This window comes from Gopherus flavomarginatus, chromosome 8, assembly GCF_025201925.1.
Source record: "Gopherus flavomarginatus isolate rGopFla2 chromosome 8, rGopFla2.mat.asm, whole genome shotgun sequence".
Lineage (NCBI taxonomy): Eukaryota > Metazoa > Chordata > Testudines > Testudinidae > Gopherus > Gopherus flavomarginatus.
In genome coordinates, this window is record NC_066624.1 from 40,062,639 (window position 1) to 40,076,218 (window position 13,580).

At 55.4% G+C, this 13,580-nt stretch overlaps 1 protein-coding gene across 1 annotated transcript; it reads left to right on the forward strand.

Moving 5' to 3' along the window:
* The first annotated feature begins 4,396 nt into the window (after window positions 1–4,396).
* Window positions 4,397–10,898, forward strand: RIPPLY1 (ripply transcriptional repressor 1). The gene is made up of 4 exons (XM_050966234.1): window positions 4,397–4,669; window positions 5,460–5,535; window positions 9,417–9,487; window positions 9,894–10,898. Exons 1-4 carry the CDS (start codon window positions 4,563–4,565, stop codon window positions 10,153–10,155), a joined length of 516 nt encoding a protein of 171 aa, XP_050822191.1. The 5' UTR covers window positions 4,397–4,562; the 3' UTR covers window positions 10,156–10,898.
* The last annotated feature ends 2,682 nt before the right edge of the window (window positions 10,899–13,580 follow it).

Here is a 13,580-nt window from a genome sequence, read left to right on the forward strand (position 1 = left end):
GGAGTGGAGGGGATCCTGAAAATCTGCGCCGTGGTGTCCATCTGTCTGGTGCGTACAAATAACCCCGATGTGATCCCCCGCCAGTGTAACAATGGCGACAGGTCACTCAGGCTAGTTCCCAGAGGCTGCAGGGCTCTCTGGAGCAGGGTAGCAGGGAGGGAAGGAGGACGGGGGATCTGGACTGACTGGCTGAAATACCTCTCTCAGCAGCAGCCTTCTCTGCCCTCCCCAGGGTTTGTTATTCTAAGACTCCTGGCCCAAATGAGAAACAAATGGGGAAATGTAATAAGCCCTGCACAGGCTGCCATGCAGGCAAAGACCTAACCACCATCACAAATGGGGGGCAGAGGGGAGCCCCAGGGGTGACAAATTGTGTTCTCCAGAAGGGCCCAGCAAAGTCAGGAGTGCTTGTTCCCAGAGCTGGAGCATTTGGGACAGCTGGACGCAGAAGGCAGAGGCTGGACGGGACCATTTGCTATTTTCTTTCCTTCTTCCACATTGAAGGCATCTTGGGAGAGGAGGCTGACCTATGACCCCACTTTGCCTCCTGCCCCCATCCCCACCCTACGTGTGTTTCTAATCTGGGTCTCACCCGATGATGAGAATAGCAAATGGGGAAGAGGCAGATCTTTGGAGTACGTCTCCTGGGATAAAGTGGGGCATCCTACAGCATCACGTTTAGGTTGCTTTTATTTATCTCTTTGGACGCCCTACATCAGCCAGGACCCATGTGCTTCTTGGTGTGATGCTATGCTGAGGCTGAGGGGGATGGTTGCTGACTCTGTTTCAAAGTGAATAACAGTTAATCTGGGGTTAGAATGAGGACAGAGAATGGAGTAAGAGGGGTGGGAAGCAACTGTCTGGCATGGAGTCCCCTCCAGATCAGACCCTCAAATGGAGCGTCCCTGGAAAGAGGTTTATTTTCCCTGCTGTACAACACCCACTGGCAGCTCTGCACAATGGGCCTTGTTTGGAATCAGACGCATGCTGTTTCCCTGCCTGCCTGCGTCAGTTTCCCCTAGTCTCAGCTGGCAGGTGCGTGATGTGAAGTGCCCCACAGCCCATGCTCTCCTATGGATAGCCGCATGGCACCCCAGCCCCAGGGTTGGGGATGGGGGCTAGGCCCAGCACAGAGGAGGTAACATTTCTAGCCTTACAGCACCTGAGCAAACACGGTTGGGAGGGGGAATAACCCCCGTGACTCCCCAGAGGCCGAGCAGCACTGATCCCCTAAATGTGCCACAGAAAGAACAGAGAGCAGGCCCCTCATGTTTGGAATCAAAGGGCAGTCAGAGGCACTGGAGCAGCCAACATAATGGGGAGGGGCAGATGGCCAGCGCTGGGGTCCCATCCATGCACTGAATCCCCAAGTTCTTTCCCTTGATTATGTCTGTTGAACAAGCAGTGGGAGCTGGGTCGCCTCCATGGCAGGCTGCTGTGTGAATGGACAGGTGGAAGGACAGCACCAGTCCAGTGGCCACGTGGGCCCAGAAAGGAGACGTCTCATGGCCGTCAAAGCTCCCACTGACTTGCAGAGTGACCTTGAGCAAGTCACATACGCTCCAATCTTCAGACGAGTTTAGGCACCTAACTCCCACTGAAATCCCCTTGACATGGGAGCTAGATGCCTAAATACCTTTGAGGATGTGGGCCTTTCCCTCCCCATGTCTGAGCTTCCTCCACTGCAAAATGGGGCTGACGATACAGCTTAGCTAATGATTTTATACTGCCGGGCTGCCCATCATCCTTGTATGTGGGCACCTTCCCTATGAAATTGACAGCAAATTGGGAGGTTGCTAGGGGACTTGGGATCTCTGGCCTGGCTCCTTCTGAAGTGTCCTATCTCAGCTTGGGCTACCCTTTGGTTTGTTTTATTGATCTCCCCTTTGTAAAGGGCTCGGAGAGCTGCAGCTGGCGAGTTCTCTGGTAATGGTAGATACTGTTGAGGGGTAAACTTTAAATGACATTTTACAGAGCTGAGGAGCAGCTTGTCCCAAGAAGTATTAACAATCAGACACGAGCAAGCTGCTGCACTGAAAGCAGGGACTGCTTCGTAGCTTGAGACTCTTGTGTGATCAATGGGTGTGATGCACACTTTATAGCTAAGCAGCATGCTCAGTCCTGCAGTGCTCAGCTCAGAAATACTCACGACAGGCATTTTCTGTTGCTGGATTGTCCACAGGATCCTTTCCCCAGCTTCTTGTTCCAGGGCCAATGATTGCTTTGCCAGGAGCAGTGGCCAGCCCTAGGGTCGGAGCCGCCTGTTGAAGTCGGATCCCTGCTCTGTGACCATGGACAGTAAAGAACCGGAGTGCTGGCTTCCAGACATGCAGCCTCAGAGGTGAGTGAAAAATCAGCTGCCACAGTGAGGAAGGGGGCAGCATGCACCTGACTTGATACAGCTCCGAAGGGGAGACTGTGCCCCCAACCCAGCATTAGGCTGTCTCGGGGCTTGCAACGCCCAGCGATTCAGGTGCTCTTAGGTGCGCCGTGTGCAAAATCCCTCCCTGCATGTTTGTCCGGGCTGTGCTGACTCAGCAGGGAACGCTCCCTCCAACTCCTTCCTCCGGGCCCAAAGCTGGGGCTGGGGGAGTGGGGGCTGTGGCCCCAGCCTGGCAGTAGAGATTTCCCAGGGCTGGGTGAAGGGGAAGCTGGCCTGGCGCAGGGCACAAGGTGGAGATGTCACTGCAGAGTCAGTGTTAATCGGAGTCCCATAACAAATCCTATTAAAGCTTCATTAGGGCCCCTTTGGGGCTATAATTATCAGAGGCTCCCTCTGGTGCTGCCGATACTAGAGCAATGCCTCCTAAAGGCCAGATGGGAGGAGTCGGGTGACCAGCAGACTGGGAAGCAGAGGGGCATGTGTGTGTGTGGGGGTGAGACAAGGGGCCTGGTGCAGCGGGGGTGAGATGGTGCCGTTCAGCCCTGGGCCGGTTTTGCACACCCTTTGCACTGTCAATGAGAAGGGGTGGGGGCAGGAAGGGGGACCAGTGCTGGGAAGGCAGCTCTGGCAGGGGCTTAGTGGAGGGTGCATGGCCTGTCCACCCTGGGCGGGTGAGAGGGCTCTGCGCGGCTGGTCTGCCAGGAAATTCCAGAGTCCCACTCCCCAGGGAGCCCCTGTTAACGGCCCAGCACCTGCCAGCAATGCGCAGCTGAAAACAAACTTATTTAGGGAGACACACAGGGCTGCCCCTAGCAGTGGCATGGCCTCATGCCAGGCTGGGAGCGCAGAGTGCTTGGGAAAGAGAGTCTCTCCTGCAGAGCCGTGGGGCTGGGTAGCGGGAGCTGGCTCCCTGAAGGTCCTGGAATACACAGAGCTAGACAAAAGCAGGGCCTGTCATCCCCAGCTGCAGTGGGGCTGCCCCATTGGTCACCCCTGCTGAATTATCCATCCCTCTCTTGCCAGAGCACACAGCCCTAGGGGGACCTGGCTGCCTTGTGTTGCCCCAGAGGCACCAGCTGCCTGTTTCTCCCGCAATCATAGAATCATAGAATATCAGGGTTGGAAGGGACCTCAGGAGGTCACCTAGTCCAACCTCCTGCTCAAAGCAGGACCAATTCCCAACAAAATCATCCCAGCCAGGGCTTTGTCAAGCCAGGCCTTAAAAACCTCTAAGGACGGAGATTCCACCACCTCCCTACGTAACCCATTCCAGTGCTTCACCACCCTCCTAGTGAAATAGTGTTTCCTAATATCCCACCTAAACCTGCCCCACTGCAACTTGAGAGCATTGCTCCTTGTTCTGTCATCTGCCACCACTGAGAACAGCAATCAATGATGCAGCTCAGCCCTGGAGGAGAAGGAGGATCTGAAGTGTCGCTTTCCCTTGCAGGGCTGCTCCCTGCGCTTCTACATCCCAGACAGCAAATCCTTTTGACTATGTGCATCCAGCCCCGCACGGTGCTGCTGGGGCTGAATCTCTGGGCTGCCCTGGTGCTGTCCAGCCTGCAGAGCAGTGGCCTGACCTCAGTGCAGTCAGAGCAGGGATTCTGAGCCCAAGGCCTGCCCCTGCCCCGTGTGTGTCCCTGGCAGCTGAATGGGGTCCGCAGTGAGAAACCCGCCATTGGTACCAAGCCAGGCCCACTTCCCTATTTACCGCTTTGTTATAGCCCTGAAATCTCTCGCTTCTCTCTACTCCTCATCTCTGTTCCTTGCCCCCCTCCCTCTCTTTCCTTCTGGCCCTCTCTCCATTAGCTGTGGCATCCTGCACAGACCCATTTCTTCCCCATGTTATTGCCCCCTGCCCCCTCCCTTAGGGTAATGCGGACAAAGCTCCTAATCACCCTCATTAATTGTCCCCTCCCTGCTCCCCCAACCTCCTGGGGTATTTCTCACAAATGGTGTCTAACTTTTCCCTTCTGTGTTTTGTTTTTCCACTGGAGTTGACGGTTTCCCCGCAGCCTCCCGCTGAGCTACTATTTACTCAACTGGGGCATGCTGGACACCCTGGGACCTCCTGCTCTCCCCCCTTCCCCAGCCCCGACCAGGCCGGGAGGGCTATAAAGGGCTCCTAGGACAGGCCGGAGAGAGAGACCTCGCTCCTTCTTTGCCAGCTCACGTCATGGAAGCTTCTGTCCATGCTCCCCTCGGGCTGGCCGGCTGGCTCCAGGGCCCCCTGGGTGCCTGGGGCTGCGGGCACCCTGTGCAGGGCCGAGAACAAGGCGGAAGGTAATGAGGATCTTGTGGCCACAGTGCCCCTTGCCCGCTCTGTGGCTGGCACAGCTGAGTCGGAGGAGATGGGGCTGGCAGAGTAGGGAGCGTGGTGCTCTGTCTCGCTGCTGTTGGCAAAGGGGCGAGGGGCGGGGGTTCATACAGAACGGGGTGCATCTGTCTGTGATTGTTAATAAGGGCTTTGTACTTCTCTCCCATTCTGCCCTGGGGGCTCAGAAACAGGCTCCCCAACCCCCATGTCCAAACCCACCTTCCAGATGGGGAAACTGAGGCCCAGAGGGAACACCTTGAGGCCATGCCAGAGGATCAGGATGCATGGACTCTCCTTCTGTCACCGCTAGCCCTTAACCCCTGAGCTCTACTTTTTGGGGAGTGTTAGGGTGGAGACTGCTGTGCAGTGCTTTCCCCTGCCCCCCCATCCCTTGGCACTGCAAAGCGTACGGCTTCTGAGGCAGTCCCCCTTTACTCCCTGGCAGTGAAGCCACTGGCAGTCTGGGGGCAGGGTCTGCCCACAAACAACAGATCCCCCAGAGTGGGGGAGGTGGAGGCCTGGGGATGGGCTGTGTTTGTGGATGGGGGGCTGCAGGATAAGGGATCTTAGTACTGAGAACACCCTCGCCCTGTGTGGGCACGCGGGTGCTATGGGCCTGCATTTGCCTTGGTGCTTGTGCAATGCCATGGCTCTGTCAGCTGTGACGAGCTGGGGCTTTTCAGTATGATAATGCCCTGGGCCTGCTGACCACTGACTGGCCCTGCTTCAGCCCCCTCTCCTTGTCTCACTTTGCAGATCCCCTCCTCTCTGGAGACCCTGGCTTCCCACTGCAAAGGATCTGTGCAGGCAGAGCAGGGACCAGACGGACCCGGTAAGTTTCACCCTTCCTGAGCAGAGGATATCCAGCTCAGCCCAGCCCCAGAATTCACCTGGTCCCTCTGGGGCTCAAGGTGGGTCGGAAGGCAGGGTTGGGTGCTCGCCCTTCACCTCTGCATCACATCATCTCAAGGGTGAGCAGCCTTGTTGCCGAGGTATTTCCCCTGGGTTCTTTTGCTGTCCCCAACCCCTGGGGTTATTGCATTCAGCTCTGGGCCCCAGACTGCTGGTCGCTGTCCAGCAGGGACTGATCGGGGCTCCAGGGAGCTGGTCTTGGGTGACCTCCAGCTCTGGATTCTGTTTCCATGAGGCCCAGGACTTCAGCTCACCTGAAGGGACGCACTGCAGAGTGGGAATTCAGGATGGAGCTTGTGGGAAGCTGCCTGGCCGTGAGATCAGGGGACTGGGGGAACTGGCTCCAAGGGAGATCCATCCCTCAGCTAGGGCTGGACAGCGCCTGACAGGGCCGGATCCTGTGCTGGCCTCAGGAGATGGAGAGGCTGAGCTGCTGGGCCTTTTCCACCTCTAACCTCTGAGCTCCACGGGCTTGCTGGGCTGCACACAGGGACCACTCGGGAGCAGGGGCAGAAAAGGCCTGAGCGGGGTGTGAGGTGGGAGCCAAGCAATGTTATCCTGAGTACAGAGCCTGGCATCCTGATGCATAGGATCCGTTGAGTAGTCTCCATTCACATTCCACTGGAGGCTAGTGGACAGACCTCCCCCAGCTGGCAGCTCCTGGAGGCTGGCGAGTGGGGCAGAGCTCCCCAACTGGTGCCCCCTGGAGTCTGGTGGGCAGATCCCTCCCATTGATGACCCCTGGAGGGTGGCAGGCAGACCCCTCCCCCTGGCTGGTGCCATCTGGAGGCTAGTGGACAGAGCCGCCCCGCTGGAACCCCTTGGAGGATGGCAAGAAGCCGCTCCTCATGCTGGCGTCCCTGGAGGCTGGTGAGCAGACCCCCCATCTGGTGCACCTTGGAGGTTGGCAGGCAGACCTCTCTGGAAGCCAGGGCACCTTCCCTCACCCCTCCAAGCTGGCACAGTCTCTCCTTTTGAAGGCAAGCGGCTGTGAAATGAACCCCCTCCCTGCAGTGGGTAGTGTAGGCCAGTGCCAGGCTGGCTCCTCTGCTGGCAGGGCTGGCTCTCCCTGGGTAGCTGCTGTGGGGGATTAGATTTCAGAGGGCTCAAGGTGGTGGGAAAGGGATGCCTCTTCCCTGGCCAGGGCCGAGATTTCTCAGGGGTTAGTGGCACGTGGGCAGGAGTTTGGCATGGGGGAGAGATTACAATGGATAAAGCCGTCCCAAGGGTAGAGCCAGCTTCGTCCCTGGCTCTCTTTGCTGTGGGCACCAGGGAGTATGTTCAGCAAGGGTGGGGTGGGTGGAGGAGGCCGGGCCGCGTCCCCTCAGTGGGCTCACTTCTCAGCACGGGTGGCAGCCAGCCAGAAGGAAAGGAAAACTGCCTTGCTGGGCGTGATCCCCCTAGGGATGGGGAGCGGCCAGCATGGCCTCCCTACTCCCTGCACCGCTCATGTGCCCTGCCCCACTGGAGAATACCAGCAGGCAGGGCCGGCGCTACCATTTAGGCAGCCTAGGCAATCGCCTAGGGAGCCAGAATAAATGGTGGTTGCCGTTTTGCCGGAGGGGGCGGCAGGCGGCTCTGCTGGAGCTGCCGCAGTGATGCCTGTGGACGGTCGGCTGCTCACGCGGCTCCGGTGGAGCTGCCGCAGTGGTGCCTGCGGACGGTCGGCTGCTCGCGCGGCTCCGGTGGACCGCCCGCAGGCATCACTGCGGCAGCCCCACCGGAGCCACAGACCCTCCGCAGGCACGACTGTGGCAGCTCCACCGGAGCCACGGAGCGCCAGACCCTCCGCAGGCAGCACTGCGGCAGCTCCAGCGGAGCTGCGGGACCAGCACGCGGGGCGGCGAAATTGCCGTCCGCCTAGGGTGCTCAAACCCCTAGCGCCGGTCCTGCCAGCAGGCAAAGGAACCACAGAGCCCAGGAGAGACGACAAAACCCCAGAAGTGCAGCTGGCTCCTCATGCCAAGGCTGCTGTCCCGGCTGGGCTAGCAACAAGGCTCTCCACCGTCTGCTGGGAGCAGGTCCCACAGCCTCCCCCATCTTACGAGCAGGAACCTTTCCCTGCTATTCAGCCTAAACGTCCCCTCTCTTCATCTCATGCCATTGCTTCTTCTCCTATCCTGCCTGATCCCACAGAGAAAGTACAGGACACTTCAGAGCTGGGAAAGGACCCATGTCCTCTCCCGGCCAGTGCAGGCTGGTCCCTGCAGCGCATGCATTGGTGCTGGGTCTGGGTCTAACAGAAGAACAAGGGGACGCTGGTGGGAGGCCAGTTCAGAACTGGTTCAAGGAAATACTTTCCTTCTGGGCACCACACAGTTAGCCTGCGGCTCTCTGCCACAAAGCATCGCAGAGGCTGAGAGTTTAGTAGGGCTCATAAAAGGATTCTAACATTCTGGGGTTAAAACAGGCACCATGGCAAAATTAAATCAGCTAGAGCTTTGCAAAAGGTCTGATCCCTCCACATTTGGGCTATGAGCCCAACTCTTACTACTGGGGGTAAGAATGCCACTCTCCCTGTGGGGAGAGTAGTCCCTCTCTCCCTGCTTGCAGGATCTCCCTCATGAGTCAGACCAAAGGTCCATCTCACCCAGTGTCCTGTCTTCCGACAGTGGCCAATGCCAGATGCCCCAGAGGGAATGAACAGAACAGGTAATCATCAAGTGATCCATCCCCTGTTGCCCATTCCCAGCTTCTGGCAAACAGAAGTTAGGGACACCATCTCTGCCCATCCTGGCTAATAGCTATTGATGGACCTATCCTCCATGAACATATCTAGTTCTTTTTTGAACCCTGTTATGGTCTTGGCCTTCAAAATCCTCTGGCAAGGAGTTCCACAGGTTGACTGTGCATTGTGTGAAGAAATACTTCCTTGTGCTTATTTTAAATGTGATGTCTATTAATTTCATTTGGTGACCTCTAGTTCTTGTGTTTTGAGAAGGAGTAAATAATACTTCCTTATTTACTTTCTCCACACTAGTCAAGATTTTATAGACCTCTATCATATCCCCTCTTAGTCGTCTCTTTTCCAAGCTGAAAAGTCCAAGTCTTTTTAATCTCTCCTCATACGGAAGCCTTTGCATACCCCTAATCATTTTTGTTGCCCTTTTCTGAACCTTTTCCAAGTCCAATATATCTTTTTTGTGATGGGGCGACCACATCTGCATGCAGTATTCAAGATGTGGGCGTAGCATGGATTTATATAGCAGCAATATGATATTTTCTGTCTTATTATCTATCCCTTTCTTAATGATTCCCAACATTCTGTTCGCTTTTTGACTGCTAGCCCCTGCCAGAGACAGGCCACGTGGACCTAGCCTCTGATCTAGTCTGATGAGTGGGTGGGGTCATATCTTTTATTGGTCCAACTTCTGTAGGTGAGAGATGTTAATAGAAGACATGACCTCACCCACTTTGTCTCTCTGATCTCCTGAGGCCAACCAGGCTACAACACCACTGCAAACAACAATGTCCAATCTTTGATCTAGGCTGGTGGGTCCTGTGTGCCGGAGCTGCCCCTGCTTCCCTTGAGAGATGATCCCATGGCCCAAGAGATCCCACTGGCAGGCCAATCTTTCCTGCTAGTCAAACTAACTTTTCCTTTGCTTAGTTACATCCTATTCTTCCCAGTTAGAGACCCTCGGGCTCTCCTGGTATACCTACTACATCCCCCATCCTAGCCTCTGGAATCCCATCAGTCCCCACAGGGATCCTAACTTGCCCCCAGCCCCCATGCTGGGGGGAGGCTGCAGCGTAGGTGCTGAAGGCATGGATCCAAATTCCTGTTCTGTGTTTCCCAAGGCCCGTGGCAGCGAGATGCTGGTGGATGGTGGCTCAGGCAAGGCATCAGCACTGTTCCGGCACCCTGTCAGGTACGTGTACCCCACGGTGCCTGCTCGCAGGCTGCTTGTTTCTGTGCGCTGGGGGGGTAACCAGTACTCATGGTGCTGGCTAGAGTGGAGCGTCAGCTTTGTGCACTTGACTCGGCCAACACCCCACTATCCATCCCTGCAGTGCCCCCCTGCTTGGCAAGTCCCGCCCTGCCTTTGCCCCACAGCTCTGCCAAGGCCCCACAAGCCTGCCTTGCAGCCCCACTCCTGCTACTCTACCACTGGGCTCCCCCCACACGGCTGTGTCAATGCCTCTCACTCCTGACCTGCAGCCCCCTGCTAGCCCAGTGCTGGGCCCCATGCAGAATGGGCTGCCCCTTTCACACCCCTGGGCTTTCCAAAGAGGAAGCGAAGGAACCTGCATTTCTCAAGTGTGTTTTCCCCACAGACTCTTCTGGCCCCGCTCCAAGTCCTTCGATTACCTGTACAGTGAGGGGGAGAAGCTGCTGGAGAACTTCCCCGTACAAGCCACCATCAGCCTCTATGAGGACTCCGACAGCGAGGAAGAGGAAGAGGAGGAAGGCTTGGGGGAGGAAGGGCAAGTGGAGGAGGGGGGGCAGCAGGCGGAGGAGTCTGTGTTACAGCAGGAGGCAGGCTGCCGTCAGGGGCCAGCTGGGGCCAGCCAGCCAATAAAGCTGTGTCTGAAGTGACCCCCACAGTGCCCAGCGTACCTGGGCAAGACTCAGCTGTGGGGATAAATGCCACACCACCTTCCCCAGTGCTGCCAGCAAAGGAGCTTGCCAGAGACTCCACCCCACGGTGCCAGGACCCCAGCCCTTGCTGCCCTACACCAGGGTGTGTGTGTGTGGTGATGGGGGCCAGAGGGTTGTTTGGAAGCATTTTCATGTCTCTCCACTAGGGGGCACAGTTCAAACTCCAAGCTAGTCCTGCTGGAGGTGAGAGGCCCCCGCGCCTGTCCCAGGTGAGCAGTCAGAGCTCGGGGCGGCTGAGCTAAGTGTCTGCCAGGGAGAGGACTCTCCCATTCCAAACCATGACCTCCCCTGCGCAATGCCTGCCTAGTGCTGGGGAGCGCTGCTGGGCTGAGGGCAGAGGCCAGCTTGCCCTGCTGCACCAGCCCCTTTGGGAGCCGGGCGAGGGCCCTCAGAGAAGAAGCCTGCCCAGACAACACTGCGGGAGCTGGGCTCAGAGCGAGTGTTCCAGCCTGCTCCCCATAGCCCCGATGGGGTAATGCCCCCACTAGGGGCGCTGGTACCCAGGTGGAGCTCAGCTGTGCCCCTGGGTTTTAGGCTCTGTGTTCTGGGCGTTACTATATAGCAGGGCATTGACAAGTGAAATAAAGCGTGTGATGCTCTAACATCAGGATTCATGGCACTCTGGAGTCCATGGCCAGGAAATCTGCCTGCCATGGGGAAGCTGGCACATATGTGATGAGGGAGAGGGCTGTGGGTGGGGGAATGACCTGATGGGAGCAGGGCAGGGTCATCAACGTGTCCAGCAGAAGGTGGGGAGGATGGGATGCGGGGGGCCCCACAAGGCAGAGGGAAGTGCCAGATTAGCATATACCCCCTTGCTCCAAGGTCTGACTGCTGTCCTTGGAGCCGGGCACAAAATTATGGTGTCCCCGACCTACACCTCTGTCTGCAAGGGGCAGGTGGCTGTTAGCCAGTCTCTGGGTAGGGTGAGGATTACGTTGCTGGCCAGGCCAGGTGCCAATCTGTGCTCTGACCTGGGACACCCTCTCCGTTAGCACTTGGGGGCAGGTGTCATCAGGCAAGGACACTGCAGCCTTGCAGGCTAACGGGGTCGGGGGAGGCTGCAGGGGGTGCCAATGCCCGCCACTATACCAGCCTTGCCATGCGGCCGGGCTCAGAGCAGACTCCACAGTGGCATTCGGGGACAGGAAACTCTCAGTTGATGTCAAACTGCTTAAATAGCCCCATCTAGTGGCCGAATGCAGCACGGCCCAGAGCCACAGAGGGGAACCACGCCTGCCCATTCTTCGCTACAAAACTAGCTGTGACTCGCTGAACTAATATCGTGACTGCAAGGTCTAGCTGGGGGGTAGGCAACCTATGGCATGTGTGCCAAAGGCGGCACATGAGCTGATTTGCAGTGGCACTCACACTGCCTGTGTCCTGGCCACCAATCGGGGGGGCTCTGCATTTTAATTTAATTTTAAAAGAAGCTTCTTAAACGTTTTAAAAACCTTATTTACTTTTCATACAACAATAGTTTAGTTCTATATTATAGACTTATAGAGAGAGACCTTCTAAAAACATTAAAATGTATGACTGGCACATGAAACCTTAAATTGGAGTGAATAAATGAAGAGTCAGCACATGACTTCTGAAAGGTTGCCGACCCCTGTCTTGTGGTTAAAGCTCTACATCGGGAATCCAGAGATCTGAGTTCTAGTCACGCTGCTAGAAGATGCTGGTGAATTGACTGAGGGGTGAGCATATTTGCTGTTTGAACATCCAAAGCCCCTATCTCCTCAGACCTGTTCCCCTCTCCCACCTGCCCCTCTTTCAGGCTGGCTCTTAGAGTGAGTGAGCAGGTTCATAGAAGGGATGAGGGTCATGTCTGCTGAAGATGGCCAATGCTAGGCCCATGCATGCATTTGCAGCAGCTTAACTAAAGTGGCTGCAATGGGACCCCACCACAGTTTGACTGGTGCAATGTCCATCTAGACCAGGGGTTCTCAAACTGGGGGTCAGGACCCCTCAGGGGACTGTGAGATTATTACACTGGGGGGTTGCAAGCTGTCAGCCTCCACCCCAAATCCTGCTTTGCATCCAGCATTTATAATAGTGTTAAATATATAAAAAAGTGTTTTTAATTGATAATGGGGGGGTCACACTCAGAGGCTTGCTATGTGAAAGGGGTCACCAGTACAAAAGTTTGAGAGCCACTGATGTAGACAAACCCTGGGGAGGGGCACTCTTATCCCAGAGTCAAAGTGCCTTCTTCTGAGTGTGCTTAAGTCAGGAGCGAATCAGAACAGGTGAAACAGGTGTCCATACACAGACCTACACTGAAATAACAAGAGGTGGGACTCCAAAGCAGAGTTATGGTTTTGGTACAAGTTCAGGTGTCAGCCCTTCCCAAGTCATAGCTGCTGCCTCTGAGCTTTTACGGGCAGCCCTGCAGAACCACCCAAGCTCTGAATCTGTTCTGGCTCAAGGATCATCCATACTATTGTCAGCTACGTTCCAACTGCAGAATCTTTAATCCTGCTGGGGATCCATGAACCAGGAAGAATCCAGTTTGACTCTCAGATCCCCAAGCCTCTGGCTGCTAGAAGCTGGGTCTGGATGACAGGGGATGAATCACTCAATAATTGCCCTGTTCTGTTCATTCCCTCTGAAGCATCTGGCACTGGCCACTGTTGGAAAACAGGATACTGGGCTAGATGGACCATAGATCTCACCCAGTATAACCGTTCTTATGTTCTTATAGGTATTAATATTGTTATAAGGGTCCCAGTTCTAAAACACAGCCTCCAAACAAAAACCTATGCTACTTGATACCCATCCTAATTATGGTGTGGTCAGGCCTTTTCAAAATATTAGCAGCTACTGACACCTAGTGGACATTAGGCGTCTTGCACTTTAGTTAATATTTTACTGTAGGATTGGAGATTATGTGAACGTCTTGAGCTATTTCTCGAGTTGGCAAAGCCCATTCGAGTTCACAGACCTTTCCTTCTGTCATTTAAGAGCATGGATCCCTCTTAGTTTGATTCATCTAGGGAAAATGTTGATTTCCAGTTAATAGACAACTTATGCTCTCCATATTATGCATCAATCATTGATACCCTCAATTTAAACAACACTTTGCTGTTCCCCTTTAAATCAATATTTCTTAGCTACAGTTGTGTGGACCCTGCCCCCTGAACTCCCATAGAAAGGGCCTCATTTTATATGTCAAAAAAAGAATACTGCACTCTAGTCTCCATCTAAAGTCTGAGAATCAAGCTGGGTTTTATGTGACTCCTACGCAATGAGTGAATGGCTGTTTGTACAGTGTTAGGAACAAAGGACTGGTAGGGTTGGCTCCTCTGAGGTGCAAAAAAACAGGACATTGGGGATGATATTGAGGCTAAACCCATAAA

What these genes read in the sequence shown, in the direction of transcription:
- RIPPLY1 (XM_050966234.1), top strand. Translation starts at nt 4,563, where the DNA reads ATGGAAGCTTCTGTCCATGCTCCCCTCGGGCTGGCCGGCTGGCTCCAG. An exon ending in GGCCGAGAACAAGGCGGAAG is followed by an intron (nt 4,670 to 5,459) that starts GTAATGAGGATC and finishes CTCACTTTGCAG; the next exon opens with ATCCCCTCCTCTCTGGAGAC. An exon ending in CTGTTCCGGCACCCTGTCAG is followed by an intron (nt 9,488 to 9,893) that starts GTACGTGTACCC and finishes TTTTCCCCACAG; the next exon opens with ACTCTTCTGGCCCCGCTCCA.